Source organism: Macaca nemestrina, chromosome 6, assembly GCF_043159975.1.
Source record: "Macaca nemestrina isolate mMacNem1 chromosome 6, mMacNem.hap1, whole genome shotgun sequence".
Taxonomy (NCBI): domain Eukaryota; kingdom Metazoa; phylum Chordata; class Mammalia; order Primates; family Cercopithecidae; genus Macaca; species Macaca nemestrina.
The window spans coordinates 108,169,890-108,194,914 of record NC_092130.1 but is presented as its reverse complement, the minus strand read 5'-3'; the positions used below and the strand labels follow the sequence as shown (position 1 = coordinate 108,194,914).

The 25,025-nt window shown below is 37.5% G+C and overlaps 1 protein-coding gene across 24 annotated transcripts in view; it reads left to right on the top strand.

Moving 5' to 3' along the window:
• LOC105475214 (microtubule associated serine/threonine kinase family member 4) overlaps positions 1-25,025 on the top strand; it is a 577,292-nt gene that overhangs the window by 450,009 nt on the left and 102,258 nt on the right. For all 24 annotated transcript variants that reach the window (XM_011730296.3, XM_011730295.2, XM_071098847.1 and 21 more), the window contains one exon: positions 9,844-9,932. In XM_011730296.3, coding sequence (XP_011728598.2) covers positions 9,844-9,932 — 89 coding nt within the window. The remainder of the gene's footprint in view (positions 1-9,843; positions 9,933-25,025) is intronic.

Genomic DNA, 25,025 nt, shown 5'->3' with positions numbered 1-25,025 from the left:
AGGCAATGAGATATAGGCCCTTCTCACATTAATTACTTTTTACTTCTAACATTTAAAAAAGTTGGATTTATTCTGCTACTATAAATCCTTCCTTCTTCCCCACCTTTTTTTTTTTTTTTAAAAAATTAGAGAGGGTCTTGCTCTGTTGTCCAGGCTGGAATGCAGTGGAGTGATCATGGCTCACTGCAATCTCAAACTCCTAGGCTCAAGTTATCCTCCAGCCTCAACCACCTGAGTAGCTGGGACTAAGGCACACACTACCATGCCTAGCTATTTTTTAAAATATTTTATAGAGATGGGGTTTCCCTATGTTAACCAATCTGGTTTCAGACTCCCGGCCTCAATGAGCCCTCCTGCCTTGGCCACCCAAAGTGTTGGGATTACTGGCGTGAGCCATACAAATCCCATGATATCCAGCTTCTACTTGACTTTGATCATTGTGTCTTGCTCCCTCTTTTAATTAGACTGATGATCCCATTGCGGTTTTATTCAGAATGATATGTAAGTCGATTGTTCCAGTAGGATGTTTGATACCATACATCCAGTACCACAGACTTCATCAGCTCTTTGTGTTTTCTTAGCTATGTACATTGCCTTGATCAATCCAGTAGTATTGGACTATAATATGACATTTTAGATCAGTTTAGTCTTATAAATTGGACTATATGTTTGTCCTCCAAGTTAAATTATAAACTTCTGGAAGGCAGGGACCACATTTAGCCAGTCATTCAAAAGTATTTAATGTATATCTATTCAAGTAATTTTTTTCTGTGTTCTTCTGGGTATCCAAAGGGATTCAGTGTTACATAAAATATAATCCTTGTTCTCAAAAAATTTATAGCCCACTCCTAGGCTGTAAGCTTCATGTACAATCCCAGGTTATGTGTTATGTTATTGAGTAAATGACCACCAAGTGATACTGTGTTTGCCAGGTTTACTGCAATACGACGAGGTGAATGTCAGCCACCAATGACACGTGCTAATACTGTGACGTCAGAGCCCTCCATGTTAGCCCCGTAGAAATAACTATGCTGATATGTCCAACTTTGAAATAGAGCCACAAAATGGAGAATAACTCAGGAGAAATGAGTTGTTAAAAATGTACATTCATGCACAGTGTAACATTTCAGTCAACAACAGACCACATATATGAAGGACCGCATATACACAGGTGGTCCCACATGATTGCAATGCCGTATTTTTACTGTACATCTGTGTTTAGATCCTGTCAACCTGAAAGGAGAAGTTCAAGGCAAAATTAAGATACGTAGAGAGTTTCACTGGGGCTAAGTTTGAGGATTGCAACCCTGAGCAGAGATTCAAGTTGCTGTGCATATGCACTCCAATTAGCACCAGTTACAGGTAGATTTTTAAAGGGAAAGAAGAGGTAGTTCCTAAATTGTTTACCAAGAATTTATGTTAAAATAACACAAGCTATTAATTGTGTATCCATTGTCATTTCTGTCGTAAATTCCAGGAACATGAAGATAATGAGTGAAGCAACTAGTCAGAAACAAAATGCCTTTAAACGGTTTTCCCCCAGGCAAGGTGAGGACGTGACTGAAGTCCCTACTCCTGCCTCTCTGGGCCTGATAGATTTTGCATATTTCACGTAGCTCTGACTGCTCTGAGCTATTTTTCTTTTCTCAATACACAAATACCATTGTGTTGCAGTTGCCTCCAGTGTTCAGTACAGTAACATGCTACACAGGTTTGTAGCCTGGGGTCCATAGACTATCCCGTATAGCCTCAGTGTGCAGTAGGCTTTACCATCTAGGTTTGTGTAAGTGCACTCTGTGATGTTTGCACAAGGACAAAATAACCTAATGAGGCATTTCTCTAAATGTATCTCTGCTAAGCAACAGGTGACTGTATTTTCGTCAGGCAGATCACTGAAATTATGAGATTATTTAGGGAAGTTATATGAAATGGATAGATAATCTGCAATGCATAGTATGTTCTGTAAAATTCTAGTGTATATTGTTTATGAAAATGTGTTTAAAAGCTGAATGGGAATTTATCTCACACTTCAGCAAATTTTTATCTCTTTTCCAGATTCTGCCTTAGAGTCTAGTTATCTGTGAATCAGTCTTGTCTCTCCTTTTATACTTTAAACACTTTGAAACAGCTTCGTTTTCTTATCTCACACAGTACTTTGTACATGGGAATAGACATTCCAGAAATACTTGTTATATTGGATAGTGCCTTTTCTAATATCTACATGTTCAGCTGTTTCTCTTTTCTTCTATGAAGACAGAGAATTGGGCCAGAACTCACTGTGGATTTATCGTAATGGATTAGATATATTTCCAGGAAGTACTATATAAGGTAATATCTATTTTCCTATTGACTTTCTTCAGAATTTTTGAAAGCTTATCCCTTTCTCTAGCTATTGAAATTAGCCTAATTTTTGGTTCATAGGTGAAAGCAGTGTAGGCAACCATTCATTCCCATTTAGTTAATACCTTTAGAAGAGGTTTTCTGCTAATAGAAAAGTTAAGTTCAAGTATCAAGCCAGTAATGTCAATAATTACATCCCCCTGATCACTATGACCTGAATCATTACATTGATACAAATATGGAAAGGCCTGAGGCACTCAGGCTTGAGTCGCCTCAGCATCATCACTTGCTATTTCTCCAAGTTTTTTGAGGCTGTACAAAAGAGCACAGACTGATGTAACACATTGAATTTTGGGGCTGTGTTTGTACAAACTAATTTTTAAAGTACTATAGTATATTTGAAAGCAGAATCACAGGCGATAAGAGTGCATTCAATATGCACATCAATTCGACATCCTAACTGGTCCTCCTGCTTCCTCCTTTTAATCTAGCAGCCAGAATGATTCTCTAAAAACAAAAGTCAGGTTATGTTCAGAACCTTCCAACAGCTTCCCTTGTCACTCAGGCTAAAAACCTGACTCTGCACTGTGGGCTGCCGGCTGCTGCAGACCTGCCTCCTGCCATGGCTCTACCATCCTCTGCTGGCACTCTTCCCTGGCTCTCTGCACACCTGCCGTGCTCACCTGCCTGCTGCTCCTAGAACACTCCGGCCTCAGGGCCTCTGCTTTTGCTGAATGCTCACTTCCTTGCTTTCTGATCTTATCCTCTCTTACCTCCCCAGTGAGGCCTTTCCTGACCACCTGTTTGAAATTGTGAACTCCCACCCCTGCACTCTCTGTCTACTTTGTGCATTATTTTTCCTCCATCGCTATCTCATGTACCACAGATTTTACAAATTCGTTATGTTCATTTTCTGCTTTTCCCTCCAAAATGTAAGCTTCCTTGAGAACAGAGACTTTTGTTTGTTTAGAATAGTGCCTAGCATCTTAGGCGCTCAGAAAGTAATTTATTGAAGGAATTAATGAAAGCTTGGGAGGAGCCGTGATTTCATGGGCCATAAGGAAGATGATCCCAGCGAGTTTCTTAACTTCTTAACTTCACATTAGTAGCAAAAGGTGTGTGACAAAGGCAGAGAACAGCTTTGTTCTCTGCTGCCTTCTAAGGAGTAATAGTGCTTATCCAGCCAGCACAGGTGTGGCCTTGTGCTATTCAGAAAAAGTGGTGGAGATGTAGACTTGAGGATGCCTAGAAAGAAAGGGTCGACTGATTTACATGAGAAAGACAGTTATTTCTGGGAGAAGACAACAGAATGTAGGCAAAAGTAGAGATATCCAGGTGAAGCAGCAATAAGCAGGATTTGGGGAAGAAGTGTCCAAAGAAGATTTTAAGAAATGTTTGCTTTATGTTGCATGATATAACATGATATAATTTTTCTTTCAAATATAGCCTCTTGTCAAAGACATTTTTCAAAGCTTTTTCAATCAAATGCACAGAGTTCTAGATCTTTAATGTTGCAAAGAGGAAACAGAAATGTCCATGATATATAATTTTAGTGCATTTAGGAATCCTAAAATTTGCTTCAAAGGAATAATCTAAAAAAGGAATGAATTAGATCCATATTTATGTTGCCATGGTTAAACCTCAAAAACATAATGTTGAGTGAAAAAAAAGTAAGTTACAGAATATCTAATTCTGTATAGATATTCATCCAAAATTATAATTCATCCAAAAGTCAAAAACATGACCGTCATACAAATATGAAACGAACATGTATCAAATATTTTGTTTAACATATCAGTGAGGTCAACAGTAACATATTAAAACAGGTTCAAAGAGATTTTTTAAAATCAAACACATATGAATATATATACATATATAGTCAGGAATTATGAAACAAATTTGCTCATAGATGCAAAATTAGTATCTTATAGGACATTGATAGTAAATATTTGAGTTCATCTTTCCTTGGGGTGGACATTAATTGTATCTTCACCAGATAAAATTCATTCACATTATTATGGATGAGAATCATTTGCATTACTCCCAGTTTTCTACTTAACTTAAGCATCTACAGAGTTTTAAAATCACCTAGTCAATAGAACAACAATGTGTATACCTTTACAGAATCAAATAATTCCCAGGGATCGTCTACTATACAAAGCCCAACAAGCCACTAAAAGGTAACTCTTAATTTCTTTTGTACAATTTCAAGTCTCTGTTTTTCCTGTTATGTGATACTACTAGTGAAAAGTGGAACCACACACATGTAGTGTGGTTATACATATAGTATGTGTATGTAGTATCATACAAATAGGACAAATGATACAGTTGCTTGTTCCAGTGTGGTAGGAATTGTTGGATTATTTTTCTATTTTTTTAAATTTTTGAGACCAAAAAAAAATAAGTTTATGACTATTTCTCTCATCTGTTTCAACCTCTTCATTGTGAAGAGATGGAGATAGAAACCTGCTTAGTTTATAACATTTATTCTGCAGTACCACATTAGCTAGACAATTTCTGCCTTCCAGTCATGCCCTATTTCTTCCATTTCAGACTTCTTCTTTGTTTAAGAAATATTCATATGATCATCTTCTCTTAAGGTGTGAGGAAACAGTTAGCAGATGTTCATGGACAGTAAAGCTCTGGTCTATGATTGGTCTCCTGTGCAAATTTATCACATTTTCATCAGGACAAAGTAATAATTCTAGCTTTCCAGAATTACCGGGGCCCCTCTTACTCAATTCACTATATTATTACTGCCCCTCAATGGTGGTTAGTCTTATGTTTTACTGAATGTTGACCTTTCAAGTCAGCTGTGAATGTAAAAATCACGGCCTGTTGGGGTTTCCTCTCTTCATTGTTCTTGCCATGGTCAGAAATGATCAGAATTTATGTCTCAAAGTGAATGTAATTTAAAATTAAGTTAGATTTCAGCTACTCAGAGTAATTGGAAAAGGCCACAACCTGGTGGGCCTCGCAGTTTTTAGAGACCTGATGGGGGATGGCTAACAGGTTCTTCTGCCAAGAAACAAGTGGCAGACCCAGATGTGAAACTTTTACAGGTCCCACCAAGCCTTTCTTATGGAGCACGGAGCATAAGGACAACTTCTGCAGAAATGGAATGGGGTACTTGGAACCAAAAATACATACACCTCCTTCCCCACCCGCCTCCATCTTAGTAGCCCATAGTCCTCTTTGTCCCTCACACTGAGCCAGGCCTGACTTAGATGATGAAATGCATGGCCTGTCTCTTTATCTTCCTAGCAAATGGGAGGTGCTTTTGGCAGCAGTTAGGAAATTGAGAAGCTCCTTGTGAAACTGTTTTGGCGATGGTAACAGTGAACTCAGGGAGCAGGTGTGGTGCCTTGTTCAATCCTCATTTCGCCTGCCTGAGCAAAAACCATGCAGACAAATAAAACACTTCCTGGTGGTGACCTCATGTCACTCCAAAGCATCTCCACCCAAGCACCCATTCAGCTGTGACATTCTTACACACAGTATTCTGTCCATGCCTGCTCACCTCCTACCCCTCAGGGGCAGCCAGTCCTTCTCCCTCAAGGTCCTATCATCAGAACATCTTTCCCCCTTCCCATTCTTCTCAGATTCTATAGTCAGCAAGGTGCGTTTCTTGTGCTCTAAGTTAACTTTCTGTGCCTCATAGTTGCCCCTAGGAGGAGCTTCCCAAGGAGGTTCCAGATAAATGAAGAAAGTAAAAATAAATGCTTACTTGTGATCATCAGCTCCTGTCCTAATCCATTGTTTATGCCATTGTCTCAAGTTGTTATATGACTGTTTTCTCAGCCTAAATTCTGAATTTGCAAGTAGTGACTCTGTGCCATTATGTTAATACAACAATATTTGTCACCTTCTAAATTCAGAGAACAAACTGTGCATCTTATCCACAGGAAAGTAAGTTTTTCCATGTGCTGCTTCAACTGGAGAACTGAGAGAGGAGGTACTTTGTGGGAAATGGTTAGTCTCATATTGAGCTTTCAGATTGCAGTATGCGCATGGTGGATGGCTTCTAGCTGTTGAAGAATGAAGTCAAAAGAATGCATTTAGGGATGGAATAGTTGCAACTTGAGTTCATAACTTTTGTTTAGTTTCATTTTTGCGGGCGTGTCCCTGTGTCCCTAAGGATGAAAACTGGAGATAACTCTTTACAAGCTCAAATGCTTGGATAAGGGTGAATAATAAAGAAGAGATTCCTGCTACAGGAGAAGTAGTATTCATGTTTAATCTGGTCACACATCACCTGTTTTTGCCTTGGGTGACTTTGCTTGAAAAAAAAATAGCAAGGCAGAATTGACTTAGTTGTGCTGGTGAAAAGGAAGGAGGCTTTAATTTGTCTGAGTGGAGATGTTTCCACTATTTTATCACTTAATGGATTAAATGAGTAGGCGTGGCCGTGAACACCTGGAGAGGCTGCCTGACATGCAGGTGCCATAAACCTCTGCTTTCATGGGCAGAAAAGTATGTGATACCTGGAGAACAGGGGTCAGCTCAGCGTTTTGCACCAATGTTATTATTAGTGTGGGCATTGCCAGGTGCTGTGGCAACCTAGGTGGCAGATACAGTTCCAACTCAATTGGAGTTTTCTTACTGTTGGGGTTAAGTGCAGATTTTAATTCATTTATTGGGAACCAGATACTTAGAGTAATAAGATTGGGTGACTGTCAGATATACCAGAAGCAGGTAGTATTGAGATTGGATGACTTTTCCCTCCTGTACCCTGGAAAGGTTTTCTACAGAATATCTCAGTAGGGTCCTAGGATTTTAAAAGTATTTAGATATATATATATAAAGGCCTAGGTATTTGGGAATGAAATGCAATGTAAAGTGTCCCTCTACCCTTGAAAATTTTAGCAACAAATTCATTCATAAGGCTAAGACCCCATTTCATAAGTATAGAGATTTATCTCCTGTACATATAGAAATATATCTTAGCCTATACTATATAAACACTGGCTTTGCTACTTTGGGAACATTTGATGTTTAAAAGCTTTCTATTTCATTGTCGAGAGAGATTCCGGAAAGTTCCAAGTCTGTTGTAATTTTAATATCATCTCTAGCTTCATTTTGAAAGGAAAAAAGGTTAGAGGAGACTCTTTCAGTGATGAGTTATGCTTTGGTTATTCATGGCATTTATCAATAAGATATACCTTCGATAATTTGTTTTGTGTAACATATACCTATACCTTAAATATGGTAAACTGTTCAAATTCTGAGGTAGTTTGTTTTTAACTTCTCTTCTTTTAACTTGCTCATGTATTCATAGATGAAGTAGCCTGTTTTCTTTCACTCTACATTGCATTCATAATGAATCATCTATTTATAAAGATTAGAAATCTGTATAGAGAAGTAGACGCACCCAGGATGACTGTAATGTAAATCTGTTAGTATATTGACCAAACAAGTATATTTTATTTGCGGGTTTTATTTAGACATTTCTTTTTGAGATTTTTTTTGAATCACATTTTTGAAATCACTTTTCTAGCCCTTTTTGATAGACTTGAAATAACTAATACAATTTTGAGGGTTTGTTGTTTGTATTTTCATTTTTTTTTAAATCTAAATTGTTCACTATTTTGCCTGTTGTGGTAGTATATGTACATTAGTGTGTATGGTAATATACATTTCTTAGAAAATTTTTAAGTTTTTCTTTAAGAAATAACATTTTCTAAATTTAGTTTTAAGTATATCAGTATATTTTATACCTAGTTAAGATATTCATTAGATTACTATTTGCACTGATACACATTTCTTATTAATTTTATTTATACATATAAACAATAAATATGTTGAAAAGATTTTTATACATGATGTAGATCAAGTGCTAAACATGAAAAAATATAGCCATTTTTATAACAACCTGAATTTCAGTTAATTTGCTGAAAGAAGTTTGCTGACATTTCCAGGACATAAATCTGTCATTTATAATTTCTTCTATTAGCAACAGCAAGTTAATATATTTAATATTTCTGTATTGGAATGAAAGGAGACATTAATTTGAATTAACACTAAATATACAGTATCTTTTAAAAACAATCAGACTGTCTGATTTAATGATTGTGAATTTAATAGGTTGAATACATACATTTCTTGATAGATGAGTTGATAATATCCAACCCACCTTCATAATTAAATATCAAAAGTCTATTCTTATTAACAACTGCTTTAAGGCTGAGTAAACATGATCTTAATTAAACTCACAGATAATACTAGGGAATGCTGATTGCTGCACTAAGGAAAACAAAGTGATGCAGCCCGACCTTAAGAAATTATAAATATGGGACTGTTGACAAATGATAATAAGCAGCAAACATCTAAGAGAAGATAACTCCGAAGTTCGTATTGGTGAAAGAAATTGGGTTTGGTTTTGAAATGTATTATTTGAATATTTAGAAATGTTATCTCACTGTACCTAAATTAGAAGTCCAGTGAAAATTCCTGTTTCAGGAATCTGGTATAACAGAGGTCTGTCCTGCATTAAGAAGGTATTGCAATAAACTCTTAATGGTGGTTGAGGGCAGCATAGTGTAGGAGGGTAGAGGCACAGAGCCCTGAACCTTGTTATAGGTGAATTAAATGAGGTAACTTGCTGAGTTTTATCACCCTCCTCTGACTACTGTATTGCTAATAGAGAATGAAGTGCCCATCTATTTTGAAGAAAAGCAAATGAAAATAAGATAATGTCCACTTCACCATCCGCCAGTTTTGTATTTGTCTTATTCTTTAAGGCTTGTGAAAGTTACTTTGAAATCAAATTAGCCATTTTATAACTTCCTACTAGCAGAAACAGGAACAAATTGTTGCCCTGTGCTCATGTGTAGTAATTTATTTCTAAGCTCTGGGTATTCACGATCAAATCAGTAGCTAGCATGCTTGTGAAAGAGGACCATCACTGTTGTTTTTATACACTGGGATCTGATTTTATGATTCCAGAACATTTACCTTAATAAAGAATTTGTGAATGCCATATACAAGATGAAAAATGAATGAGTGGTGAGATACATTTATCTTAGGCATCAGCTATTCTGTTGACAAAAGGCACAAATAAGAAATTTTGTCTAAATAATTAGATTTTTAATTAGTACATCATTATATGATTAACGTCATTGCGCTTCATTGCATGTAATTTTGTATTAGAAATTTTGTGTCAACAAAGACGCTACCTGTGGTTTGCTGATTTGAATCCTTAATTTATCACTTGTGTGTATGGCATGTTGCATATTTGCAGTCAAGCGCTGGAAGAAGGTATTTGATTATTGCTCCACTGGTGGTGAGGAATATTGATGGTGTTGTGCTTTATGAATACATTATATTTTCTGATATTCAAGAGGCAGCCACCCCTCAAATATTAGTGAATGCATAATTGTAATAATTTTAACAATAACACGAGCAGATAGGTTGTTCAACCTGGTCCATGTCTACCTGGAACATGCTTAAACATTATCGATGCTGTATTCTTTTTAAACGTTGTTTTTTCTTTCATTTTGATAGTTGCCGAACAAGCAACCGGAAAAGCTTAATAGGCAATGGGCAGTCACCAGCATTGCCTCGACCACACTCACCTCTCTCTGCTCATGCAGGTAATTGGTTACCATTTCTTGAGTTTTGTTTGATTTCTTTATTTGTTGGTTTTTAAAATAATTAATGCATTTTGAGATTTGGTGTGTCTTCACATGTTATCTTTGTTTTCCCGTTGTTTTATCCCTAAGTTGTTCTTTGCGACATGTTAGCCCAAATCTTATCCTTTCTATTTAACTGTTTGGACTCTAAAATATAGAATTCGTTTTTATATGGGGTCCCTTTTTAATTATTTCTTTCTCCATTTCTAAATGCCTGGATGATACAAGACATGGTTTTCATGTTAGGAATATCCTTGGGAAATGTAAACATGATAACTCATATGAAAAGTACTAATGTTAAGAACTGTTCAGCATATTTCTCCCTAAAATTGAACTTGTCTAATATATTGTGATGGTCATTTTAGGGACAATGAAGATTTAAGAGACAAAGCCTTTGGCCTCAAGTACATTATAGAATTATAAGGAAGGTTAGAGCAGTACTGTAAAAACTAGACAATGATAACTGCTTTATATGCTGGGTTTTTGTTTTTGTTTTTGTTTCTTTCAAAGTTCTATCCATGGTGATGCAAAGAAGAGAAGGGATAATTCCAATAAAGAAAGTCTGGAAGCCTTTAAAGGAGCCATTTGCCCAAGATGTTGAAAGATGAGCAAGACTTTGTTGGCTGGTAGAGATGGAGTGAGAGAAAGGGAATTCTCAGTGTATGGCTAGAGTGTGGGATGTGTGTACTTCATTAAGAGAACATAAGGATGGAAAGGCAGAGGAAGGTCAGGAAGTGGGAGGAAGTTTGACTTTGAAGCCCTTTTAAGGGTTTTAAGGAGGATCTGTGTTATAGGAAGGTATCTTCAGGATTGTGAAGGATGAAGGTTAGAAGAATGAGCTCTTAGCCCTACTTCACTGTACTCTTGTGAAAACTCTTAATTTGACTCTCATGTGATCTCAGATGATCTTGACTTCATATTTAAATGCAGGGCTATCACTCTCACCCAAAAAGCAGTTCTTAAGCTCAAGGGGCCTTTCAAGTTCAGATTGGGAGTTGTCTGTTATATCACTGGGGAGAAGAAGGGAGAGAAAAGTAGTTGCTCCTTTGGAGTGAAATTTTATTTTCTCTGTAGAAATAATTAAAGGAATTAAAGGTGGTAAAGTAAAAAGGTGAAAGATAAACAGATAAAATTATGACACTGTAAAATGACCAGTAACATCTAGAAAGGCCTCTGCCAGGTAAAACCTTAGAGTTGGAGAAGCTCTTACACAGATGAAGACAAGTTCTAGACCACTCATTGCAGCATTATCTGTAATAGCTAAACATTTGAAGTAACCTAAGGATCTATGACTTGGAAAATGGATAAATGAATTGTGGCATAGTTATATCCAAAACACACTGTGCACATAGAAGACAAATGAACACTACTCAGATTTGCTTGGATGAAGCTCAAATATATTGTTGAACAACAAAAGCAAGTCACAAAAGAATATTATGTAAGCCTTTCATATGAAGTTAATATGCTACATACAATATTTTGTTCAGGGATATATTTTTATATATATATGTATACATGATATATATTTATCCTACAATATGATTATATTCTATACATTCATTGTATTATATTTTATGTATTTTTATAATATAAGAGCCTAAAGGAAAACATGATAATGTTAAAGACCAATTTCATGATAGTAGTTACCTCTGAGAGGGCATGAGAGGGATATAATTAGGGAGTGGGTGTAAGCAGTGGTAACATTATATTTCCAAGGCTACATGATGAGGATACATTACTTCTATTACTACCATTTCTGTTTTTGAGCTTGATATTACACCACTGTCATTAAAATCCTACAGAGGGTCAAACAATGCCAAATACCTTACTTGGGACATCACTCTGGCACCCAGCACAGTAGTGTATGCTAGATGCTAAGTGAATGATGGATTCTGTTTTTTACTATATAATTCTGTGATTTAAAGATTTTAATTTCACTCCTCCTTATAGTATTTATAGCAATTTCACCATCCTTTATATGCCTGTTGATTAGTCTTTTATAGCTGTGATTTTCTTCACTTCTAATATTGAGAAGACAGAACATGTGGCTAAGACTTTAATGATCCTTTTAATTATTTTTCTTTTCTCTCACAGACTTAGCTTAAGTTATTTCTCCGTAAATATTAATTTAGAATTTAATCAGAGGAGTGGGCAGAGGGAAGCCTGTCATTCAGGTTCCAAGAGTGTTTTGTTTTTGTTGTTTTTGAGACAAAATCTCCCTCTGTTGCCCAGGCTGGAGTGCAGTGGCACAATCTCAGCTAACTGCAACTTCTACCTCCCAGGTTCAAGAGATTCTCGTGCCTCAGCCTCCCGAGTAGCTGGCATTATAGGCCATGCCACCATGCCCGGCTAATTTTTTTTTTTTTTTTTTTTTTTTGTATTTTTAGTAGAGATACGGTTTCGCCCTGTTGGCCAGGCTGGTCTCAAACTCCTGGGCTCAAGCATTCCTCCTGCCTCAGCCACCCAAAGTACTGGGATTATAGGCGTGAGCCACCGCACCTCACTCAGCATTGTTTTTCTTTATGTTATGGAGCCAACAGGTTATTGTTCTCTCAGAGGCAGTAGAAGCCTGTCAGACTTTCTGTGAGAAGTGGCATTTATCACTGTCTGATAGATTCCTATTTCTGTATAAAAGGAAGAACATGTGAATACGATACAGGACTAGGCCTCACATCTTGATAACGTGCAGCGCCTCTTCACCGGCCACTCCTTTTGCCTCACCCTTTCTATTGCTACGTTCTCTATCCTGCGTTGGACACAGAGTGCCAGCGAGGTTTTCTAGGCATCTCCATCAAAATGAGATGGAAGAACCTCCATCTTTCAGCACTTATTAACCTAAAAGATGAAGCTGCACTTTCTACTTTTCTTAGGTGGGGATTACATGAACCAGGCCAGTCATCACGGACACATCGTTTGTACCTATCAAATGTATCAGTAGAGAGTGCTCTGGGGAGAAAGGGATACTGGCATACACAGTGCTCCGAAGCGTGTCTTCACAAAATAGTGTTTGTGGGGAGCCGGAGATTCCTAAAAGAACAGTGAATAGGACAGTCTCATTGAAAGAAAAAAAAAATAAAAAGAAAGAAAAGGCATAGAAAATCACAGGCTCTCACGTCCAGGAAGATTCTAAGCATGAAAAGTAATCCAGAAGTCCCAAAGGGAAAAGACTAGTGTATCTCTCTTACAATGAAAATTTCTATATCAAAAACAAACTCAGACGAAATCAAAGTACAAAAAATGTTTGTGCCCATGACTGATTGCCAGTTTACATGAAGAAATTGTGTAAATTGATATGAAATATTGAATGCATCAATAGAAAAATGGGCAAAAGATGCAAATAGCATGACATAAGGAAAAAATGGCCAACAAAACATGAAATGATATGTCATTGCAATTATTTACAAAAGTGGCCAGGCACAGTGGTCACACTTATTATTGCAGCACTGTGGGAGACTGAGGCAGGTGGATTGCTTGAGCCCAGGAGTTTGAGCCTAGATGACATAGCAAGACTTCATCTCTACAAAGTTTCTCAAAATTACCCAGGCATGGTGGCACATGCCTGTGGTTCCCAGCTACTCAGGAGGCTGAGGTGGGAGGATCGCCTGAGCTGGGGAGATCAAGGCTGCCGTGAGCTATAATGGTGCCACTGAACTCCACCCTAGGTGAAAGAGATAGTGTCATTCACCTAGCATGCGGTCAAAAACCTTTCTTAATTGATAAAATTCAGTGACAGCAAAGATGTGGGAAAGCAGTCCCTTTCCCATGATCTAAGGGTTGATGTGAATTAGTGTAACCATTTTGGCTAGTGGTTTTCAGTATTGGTGAATATTTCAAATGTGTTACCCTTCTGCCCAGCAAATTCATGTAAAGGAATTTATCTTATTGATATTCTCATAAAATAACAGAAAATTTTAAGTATAACATGGCTTTTGTACCCACCAAATGGAAAGGTACCAGTTTTTTCTTATTTAAATTGTTCTTCAATAATGGACTAGTTAAGTGAATAATGATTCAGGGGTATAACCCAGCACTAAATAGTTGTTACAAAGAGCAAGGTGGGCTTTTGTGTGCTGGTACTGGAAGGATACATCAGATACATTATTAGGTGAAAACATTGCATGTTGTCATTTCATGTGCATCTGTGTTTTAGAGTGTGTACATACAGATGAAAGCACACTTGTATATTCATGCATAGTCATAGAAATTTGTGGAAAAGGAAAGGAGAAACTGTTAAGTGTTTAGGGAATAAGAAAGTAGGGAAATTAGCACATAGTGCCTTTCTGATAAAAATAAGGCTCTAAAAATAAAACCCATAAGAAAACAATCTAATATCTGCAGTAGTTTTCTATTGCTGAGTAACAAATTACTCATAATTTACTGGTTTAAACAACATGCATTTATTAATCTTACAGTTCTTCAGGGCAGAAGTCTGGGCAGGCTTACCTGGGTTCTCAATGCTCAGGGTATTATAAGGCCAAAATCAATGTGTTGGTTGAGCTGGGCTCTTATCTGGAGACTGGGAAAGAACTCACTCCCAAGCTCATGCAGTTGTGGACAGATTTAGATCATTGCCTTTGTAGAACTGAGTTCCCTGCTTCACCTTGGCTATCAGCAAGAGGCTGCTTTTCAGCTCCTAGAGGCTGGCTGCCCTCTGCGATCTCGTAGCCAGCAGGGGCACATCCGGTCATTCTCACACTTCAAATCTGACTGTTCCTCCTTCCATCAACCAGAGAAAACTCTTGCTTTTAAAAGGCTCACTTGGCTGGGTGAGGCCCCACTCAGATAATCTCTATACTTGAAGGTCAACTGACTTCAGACAATTACAGCTTAAAAATCTCTTCATAGTAGTATTCATTTTTGATTGAATAACTAGGGGACTGGAATTTTGAGGAGACCATGGTTAGAATTCTGCCTACCACAGTAACACTTCATATTGTATTTTGATTTAGATGGGTAGAAGTGGGAGCTCTAAAAGTGATACTTAAGAGGATGAGCCACAGAGGAAAAGGAGACAAATAACTGAGACACAGTGACTACAGGCTTTGAAAGTGCTTAGGTAGCAAATGTAGCCCTGTTGGCCAAAATACCTATTTTCTGTATCTTCAAAAGTTGTTTTACTGTGAATTTGCAGGTGGCTACTTTGATGTATTTTAAAAAGTGATTCTATAAGGAAGGATGGAAAGGAGTTTCACTTTTCTGTTGGGCAACTTTAGGAGTTATTGAAGATAGGAAATATCCCTAAATCTCTGTCTATGTGTATATATAGATTTAGGTTACAAAGAGACTTCATTTCTTAAGGGTTAGTCACCACTGTACTTATGCAGCTGTGTTCTGCTTGTTTGTTTAGGGTAGGCACATGGGGTTTAGGCAACAAAACACAACATTCCGAATCCCACTCTTCAAAATGAATCACATGAACATTTTCATGCACATCCCTTCATTATCTTCTCTGCCTCCCACCCCACAATCACCCATGGGGCTTTGACTTAACAAATAAAACTCAGCTTATAACTTAGAGGGTTTCCAAGGAGAAACTATATGACATCATGTACATTTTTAAACATAGTATCTTCATTATCTCGGAAACCTCTTAAGGACCTTTCTCTTTTTGATTTAGAGTCTCTCTTTTTGAGCCACACATGAGAATTGTTTGCAACTTGCTCACCTTGCACTTCAGCTATATCAGTTCCACTCCCCTCAATCTTGCAACTCGTTCATTAGATGAGATACTAAATTGGATGGTGATAAAGGCAATGGTTTTATAAACAGGCATGTTAATGCAAAGAATTGAAAGTTAATAGTCTGGCAATAAGGTAGATAGGGAAAAATAAACAAAGCGGACTAGTGAATTCAGAGAAGACAGTCTGGGGTAGAACGGGCTAAGTAGATATTCCAGTGTGCCGGAGATACTCCTGGGAGTATCACTGATACAACCCAGTGCCATCCTTGATATCAGCATGAAAGTTTGTAACATTCTACTGCCCCAGGACTTTAACCTTGGAAGATGTGTAGTTGGGCCGTAAGGGATTTAGTAAAACCTGAAATTTTGGCACACAATGCCAACCAAGCACTTATCTGTTTACTAATATGCATATGACTGTTTCATTTTAAAATTTCTAGAGATTTCATAGGCTATGTTGCCATGACTCTGATCTTCAAGGCTTGGTTTGCTTTAAAAGCATGAGTTTCTGATAATAACAGTAAAGCTAATAATTTGTAAGAAATATGAGAAATCATCTGGGAAATATAAATCCTCTATCAACCCATTACTCAGAGATAACCCCTGTTACCAGTTTATTGTATCTCTTCAGTCTTTTTTCCTGTATATACTCTGTGTGTGTGTGTGTGTCTGTCCATCGGAACATGTGACTGAAATGCCTATGCTGAAACTTTTATTCTCCCCTTATCATCACCAAATAGTACAGTGTTTAAGAGTCTATCAATACAAGCCAAATATAACATCTTAGTATTTGTAATGTACATGGTTTATTTCTATGGAATTTAGACATTTTCCATACTCATTAACCATCAGTATCTCCTTTTATTATTTACCTTTATTTTTATCCTCAGTCCCTCTCTTTTGTTTAATTTTTATTTTATTGGTTTATAAGACATGAGAATTGATATTAATCTTTTATAATCTCATCAGTATCCTTTTTCAGTTTGCCGTTTCCCTTTTTATAACAGTGAGGTTTTTTGTTTTTTTTTTTTACTAATAGAAGTTATTATTTTTCTTATTTTTCATACTGTGCGTGTGTGTGGTCCAATCTGTCAATCTTTTTTTTTTTTTTCTGATTTCTTCCATGTTTGTTGTTACGTATAGTTGTATAGAGTTTTGCTTTTTTAACAAGACTGGTCTTGCTCTCAGCATCACCTGCTCTGATCTCATTGCTTCCCCTCCCTCTTTCTGCTTGACAAGTTCAGTATCAGTGATGCGTTTCTTTACCTTTTCATACTCTTAGTCTGTCAGTATAGGGCAAAAAAAAAAAAAAATCTGAATTCTTTCTAAACTGTATTGGTGAGCCTACAATGAAAGGACGTCTGTAAGCCAAATGGGCATTACAACTGTTTTTCACCTCCCCAGACTCCTGGAGTTGACTTACACACACACCTTTCTGCTCAGGTATTTGTGGTACCATCAGATTTTCATGCAGTGCTCAAAGGAGAGGCTATTACTTATGAATTTTAGGTTGCTGGTGAGAACAGTTTAGTCATTAGAGATGAATGATCTTTAGGTGCCCGTGAAAAAATTCTCTTTATAAGATGAGGCTGGGCTGGGCACAGTGGCTCACGCCTGTGATCCCAGCACTTTGGGAGGCTGAGGCGAGTGGATCATGGGGTCGGGAGATCCAGATCATCCTGGCCAACATGGTGAAACCCTGTCTCTACTAAAAATACAAAAATTAGCCGGCGTGGTGGTGCACACCTGTAGTCCCAGCTACTCAGGAGGCTGAGGCAGGAGAATTGCTTGAACCCAGGAGGTGGAGGCTGCAGTGGGTCAAGATCATGCCACTGCACTCCAGCCTGGGTGACAGAGCGAGACTGTCTCAAAAAAAAAAAGAAAAAAGAAAAAAAAAAGTGAGACTGGAGACATGGCCCTGAGTGAAATATTGCCTTTGTTGTGTTTATTTTGTGACTTTCATTCAGAAGCCTTCAGCAGATTTTCCATGCTTGAAATATTGTTCCCCAAATGGTTGAACCTGCTTTATAGATCTTTAATAAAAATGTTCATTCAGCAAGGCAATGACCTCCTTTGGCTGCATAGACATGATAGTACAAGACAAATAGTTCCCTTGCCTCTTTAAATTTGGGGAATAGGACAAAGGAAAATTATGTGCTCACAGAGATGTAGCAAATTAATTGTTAGCCTTAATAGGAATTAAGTTTCCTGGTGCCCCACATAACCACTGTTTCTTTAAAATAATATTAACTTTCTTTTTTGTTTTTTTCAAAGGGATTTCTGACATCATACATTTCCTTTTTTAAAAAAATTTATGTCAGTCTCAACAAAATCAACTTGTAAAACCTTATCTTCAATTTAGAGCACCTTGCTGTCCTCCTTGTAGAGTGCCATTTTATGTTGGTAAAATAGGCAAATCATGTGGCTAAACTTTATCCAGGTGATTCCTTTAGTCAGCCATGGGTAGAGCATCACCTTGGAATCATCTAATTTTATTAAAACCTTTTTCACTGAGTCCCAAGATCAGATTTCTTATAGTGTGTATGTCCAAGCTATATCATTTCACAGTGTATCTATTCTGTGATTTCAAGTCATTTCATTAATAAGTTTCTCTGCATTAGGGAGAATACCATCTTTATGTTCCATGCTGCTCTCACTTTTTTTTTTTTGTCCTTAGCCTTTGTGTAATTGCCAATTGTTACTTAAGTAATGACACATCTTGCCCTTCCTGCTTAGGGAAAAGAATGATAAAATCAGATGGACTGACGTCAGTCAATGTGTTTTCCTAGTCTGGGGTACTGCTTTGTGTTGAGTCAATAATCGGGCGTATATACCAACATCGTTAGTCTTTGTTAATTCCTTTATGCAGATCCATCTGCCCTGTGCCCTTCATTTATCATTTTGGCCCTTAAGAAGTCGGTAATGTTGATGTATAATCTATTCCTAATAATAATTCAATGACATTGTTCGTATTTCCCTAATCTCTGGGTATAAGAGAATTTAATCTGAATGGTCTTTGATTTAGATTTTTATTCTCTCCTTTATTATAAATCAAAGCTGTTGGAAACTGATGCCTACATTTAATTTTAAAGCTCCTCCATGTTAACAAAAGTGGTAGCAACATTTTTTTTTTTTTTTTTGTAAGAACATGAGTCATCCTGGGCAGCCACCCATAGGGCAGGTTTTTCATTCTGTTTAATTTTGCTTTTTAATAAAAATTTCGCAGCATTTTTGTTGTATTTATGTATCCACGGGGGACTTTGTTTAGCTAGGGTTGGCTGCTGAAGTCCCAGCTGGATCTTAATTACATATTTTCCATGTTAGAATTGACAATCCTTAAAGAAATATTGGGTGTGGGGTGAGAGAGAGTTGATCAAAGGTGACTTCCAGCTTGCTGAGAATATGGAAGACTGGACGGGGCATTTCTCAAGATGGAAGAAATAAGAAAAATGAATCAGAGGTCATACTTAAGAGTTCACTTTGCTGCATATTGGGCCAACTTGCTCATGACATCCAAGTGATGTAAATAGGCAGTTGTTGTTACATAGGTCTGAAACTCAGAGGTTGTCTCTGTATTGACGATGTCAGTTGGAAGCCATTAATTCACTGATGGTGTTTAAAACCATGAGAGGGGAGGAAATCATTGAAGGGAGAGTTGGAGTGAGAAGAAGCCAAAGCCTGGCTCTACAATGCTAACATTTTAAGGTCCTGAGAGGACACATGGCCAGCGGGAGACTGAGAAGCAGAAACCTGAGAGGCAGAGGGAAGGTGGAGAATGCAGTCCATAGAATCCAAAAGCAGACAGGTGCCCAGAATGAGGGAGGCATCCATCTTAACATCAAGTCAGCCAGCCCTATCAGGCGCTCCACAGATGTTCACTGAAATAATAAATAATTGTTTATAGATAAATGGCCAAAGCCTCATTTGACTCTTAGGACCAAAATTCAGCATGTGCCCTAATGCAAGTCAAGCATTACTTCCCCCAAAAGAGAGAGTCTTCCTTAACACTGAAGTGCCTACAAAGCCCCATACATCATACATGATCTTAATTACTTTATTTTGAAAGTAGTTTTAGCAAATCTTTTATTTGCCTTGTCCATAATATAATCCGTTTCAACCATTGCTAAGCTGAATGGAGGCTGTTGCCTTTCAAACTCTCCCATAATTTAGTTGCCAAGGTGAGGCTGATATACAACCTCCCAAGTCCACAAAGCAACCAAACAGGGCAGTGCTTCACCTAAAGCAAAGAAATCTAAAACTTTGTTTTTTTTGTTTTTTTGTTTTTTTGTTTTTTTGTTTTTGAGACGGTGTCTCGCGCTGTCACCCAGGCTAGAGTGCAGTGGTGCACTCTTGGCTCACTGTAAGCTCCACCTCCTGGGTTCACGCCATTCTCCTGCCTCAGCCTCCCAAGTAGCTGGGACTACAAGCGCCCGCCACCACCTCTGGCTAATTTTTTGTATTTTTAGTAGAGACAGAGTTTCACCATTCACAGGATGGTCTTGATCTCCTGACCTTGTGATCTGCCTGCCTTGGCCTCCCAAAGTGCTGGGATTACGGGCATGAGCCACCGCGCCCGGCCTAAAACTTTCTATTTTTGACAGAAAATTGACATTGGGAATTCTTGAGGTTACTTTTTCTATGAGAAGAGATTCTTATAAATTTTAGAGAGGGGAAGAACTCTTGAAAAACTAGAGTCTCAAAATAGTCAACTTCTTGAAAGTTACTGAGATAGGATAATCTTTTTAATAACAAATTTTGTAAAAAAAAAAAAAAATACAGTTGGAAATTAAAATAATTGGTTTATCTGCTTTGTCCATTTTTGTATTTGATGTTTTCAGATTTAAATCTGGTGCAGCATATAATTACATATTTTATTGCTTAAAATGTCTAAATAAATAGTATAAATGGCAATGTATTAGTATATATATTCTAAGTCCCTAAAAGTTTATATATTCAAACTGGGAAAAATAATTTTCTCATCTGCTAGTTGAAAATGAGAAATTGCCTTGTCTCTAGGGTTGCTTTTGTTCTAAGGTATGATCAGCGACCACCTAGAAAGTAAAAGGTACATTTAAAATTCTTACTAAGTCACCTCTCACTCTTGTGGTTTTGCGAACATGGTGGTCTCTGACGGGACAGTTTCAGTGACCGTCACAGTGATTTCTGTGGCTTTGGCTTTTCTGTTCCTAGCTCACTCGTCAGAAGTTTACTCTCAGGTTTATCTCTGAATTCGAGTTAGAAATCCTCAGCTGTGTGTAAATAGAGACTGTCTTCCTCCCGGCATTAGCTGGTGAGAGAGTGTGGATTTGTATCACAGGCAAACTAACTGTTCCACAGAAACAAAAGGACTTGAGGCAGGGGCCCTGTTAGCGTGGGGATCAGCCAGCTGTCTTCATTAAGTGCTCACTGCCATAGACAGAAGGCTGAATGCCCAACACAGCCACAGTGGCCTGTACCCATCAGGCAACCAGTAAGGGAAGTTTAAAAGTCTGTATCTTAAAATCAAGTATATATGCTAAAAAGCATTTTCTTTTTTTGGCACATTTAAATATCATATACAGGAATGATGTCTCTATCTTTGAACTTATTCATTCTGGCATAATTGCAGCTTCAACTTTATGATGCTTTAATGCAGATTTTTGAAATTGACTGCAGCAATGTGTGAGTACTTCTCTACAAAAGCCATGTAAACTGCAGACTTTCAAGTTCTAAGCTTTCATGTTTGGAGTAACAGTGGGTAATTGCAGAGCTTGTCATGAAGTGTTTAGGTGTGCACACACTGTGGTAACCCAGAAGTTTAGAGGGTTCAACCCTGGGGAGGAGGAGCCCATCAACAGTCTGTACTGGAGTTGGTAGCATATTTTGGTTTCCCTAGTCAAGGGAGGAGAGAGGTGGATAAAATTTAGAAGTGTGTAAATACAAGAACAGTCATATAGTTTTAGGGGGGAGAGATGAATTTTGATGGAAAAAAATCTGAGCTATTTTAGATGTTTTAAAAAATATTTTTAAAAACTTCTTCTATTTACAAAAGCTGTGTATATTCAGTATAGAAAACTTGGAAAATACAAGAACAAAGAAGAATTGAAAAATCATCTATATTGTTCCCCTTAAAAGAAACATACAGATAAAAGAAAATAGAAATAAGTAAATATAAATCTATATTCTTATCCATTACTCAGAATTAACTACTTAACATTTGAATGTATGTCTAGATATTTTATATATCTATATTATAATAGTTATAACATGTTTACATAAATTTCTATATATAAACATGATTTATATATATACATTTGTATGTACATGTATAAATGTATGATTGTAAATATAATTTTATGTCTATATCATTTTCTTTCAGTGTTATGTTTTGACTGTTTTTATATGTCATTAAATATCTTTTTTCCCCTAATAGTTGGTTTCAAAAGATACAAAATACTATATTTTATGAAAGTGCCATAATTGCCTCCCGCTAATGGACATTCTGGCTGTTCCCAGTATTTTTGTTCTTATAGGTAATGTTGTGGTGGATAGCATTATTCATGAATCTTTGCGATCAACTCTGATTAGTTACTCAGTTTAATCCAAGAAAAATGTTCTTTCAAGTGTTGGCCTTTTATTGTCTTGTGTTTGTGTTGTTGGGCTTTCCATTATTTCCTTACTTAGATTTTTGAGGCCTTAGAAGCCAGAGATTGTATCCACAGGAAATGCTCTTTAATGCTTGCTGCAAATGACATTTAATAAGCATCAAGAATGTGTTGTATAGGCACCAAAATAACTTTACACATATCTAAGTACCTCTCAAGTATGTTCTCCCTAGCTGAAACAATAGCTAGTTGTGTTAAACTTCCAGGAACTTTGTACCCAGTGACATCATGATGACCTGATGGTGTCAGTGAGATGAACGAGGAAGGAACTATTGCAGGAGACTACAGAACCTGTCACACTTTTGTTCCTCCCAGACATTGAGGACTAGACTTTAGTGTAGAAACCCCCATCTACTATGTAACTCAGAAAATCTGCTACCCGAACCCCTTTGATTTTGAGATGGCTGACAATTAACGATACACTAAATGGTGTACATAATAAATACTGGACCTCAGGGTAAAAGATCTGGTCTTTACCTAGCCCTCCCAGTTAGTAGCAGTGCTACTTTGGGCAGTTCACTCTCTGGGTCTCAACCTCCTCATCTATCAAATGGAAGTAGTCAAACTTGCTCTTGGAATCTCATATGATTGTTTAAATGGGAAAGTATTCTCAGTATTATAAAGTACAGCAACAGTGTCAAGTTTTTAGAAACTACTAAAGGATTATTACAACCAATCTGAATTTATAGCTAGAAATTTATAGCTAGAAATGATAGGACATCGTAGTGTGTAAATACAAAACAAATTAGGACACAGGCTTATGGCATCTCCAAGTGGATTATTGACAAAGGCATGTGTCATCCATGTAACACTGTCTGCTGGGACACACTTTCAGTAGTCTGTGATATTTTCATTTTGTATACCAACCCTTGGAGGTCCCTTTGCTAGTACAGTTACTCTCGTTGAGAGCTGATTTGGGAAATTAATGGCATTAAAAAAAAAATCAACTCCAGTGGATCAGAACCACGGCAGTTCCAGAGAGGCTGCCTCAGGGATAGGGAGTGGCAAGGGTGATCTGGTAGTGGGATTCACAGCCTCTACCCCACCTTTGCCTCATTCAACCAGAGAAGCTCAACCATTTGGACTAAGGAGTAATCTTTTGTTTGAGCTATAGAATCGGTATACAAACACATACATGTGGGCTTGAAACCATTCTAAGAAACAAGAGACCCAGTGCACCTAGTGTCCAGGATCCTGTGACTTGCTGGTGTCTGAGTCAGCTCTGGAGCCCTGCTCCCCAGATCTCTGCATCTTGCACTCCTCCCAGTGAGACCCTGGAATCTGTCCCTGAAGATGCCTTCTAGAAGAATCAGGAAAGACCTGGGACATCTCCAGAGTGAGCGTGAGCCTTGATTCACTCTTCTCTCTGGGTCCTGAACACAGTGTTTGGATGAATGGTTTTCTTCATTTATGTTTCATCTGTCCTATTCTGTTATATTAGTCTGCTCTCATGCTGCTATGAAGAAATACTCAAGACTGGGTAGTTTATAAAGGAAAGAAGTTTAATTGACTCACAATTCTACATGATTGGGAAGGCCTCAGGAAACTTACAATCATGGCAGAAGGTGAAGGGGAAGAAAGGCACCTTATTCCCAGGGCGGCAGGAAAGACTGAGAGCAAGCAGGGGAAATGCCAGATGATTATAAGGCCATCAGATCTTGTGAGACTCACTTCCTATCCTGAGAATAGCACGGGATCCAATCACTTTCCCCTGGGTCCCTCCCACAACACGTGGAGATTATAGGAAATACAATTCAAAATGAGATTTTGGGTGGGGACATAGCCAAACCACACTATCTGTCAAAGAACTTGGGTCTCCCATTTAAATAGATAGTGGTGGTGGGGTGGGAAGAAACCTCACTTTTCCAAAAAGAAATACAGGCATTTTTTTGTTTGTTTACAGGCATTTTGTTGTGATAGTTATCATTTATGGGATGTTTTAAGTATAGAAAAAAATTCTAGTATTATTTTAGAAATGAATTATATTGCTGTGGTACATTAAAATAGTAGTCAAGAGATAAGCAAGATAATAGTAAGCTAACAGGTCCCATGCAACTAAATCAAGTCAAGAATAGTCAGCAGGAGATGGCACCTACCTGAGAAACACGTGGGCTGAGAGAGGAAAACTTACTAACCATTGTAATAAACACCGTGCATTTCCTAAGTATTCTGCTGACCCTCCTGCTGACACCCTTCTCATTGGTGGAGAGTCGCTGATACACGTACACCTAAGGACGTCCCCAAAGCATGAGCATTCTAAAGTGGTCTGTGTATTAAAGTATCAGATGTTGATGAACAGAGAGACTGGCATTTAATTACTTGGACTCTGCTCATCTTTTATCCTTGGATGTAAAGAAGTTATATTTCACGTTAATTTTCTTAAAGTTTTATCATGGTCTGCTAACAATCAAATATGACTTTGAACAATTCTCTTAACTTGGCTTTAATTTCCTTTTCTGTTAAAGGAAGAGATTGGAGATATATATACATATACATATATATATAATTTTTTAATATTCCTTCTAAGGCTGTACCTTCATATTTCTAGTTTTTTGCCTTTAAAGAAGATTTTCTTTCACCCTGTTGTCTCAGGATTAATTTGTATCTGCCTTGTGTTCTCCATTGGAGGCATGCTTTTAATATTCCAGGTCTGATGACAAATGATACTCTCAGCGTCTAAAATATTAAAGAGAAGAGAATGGGTTAGCAGGTTGGGCCCAACAGACATAA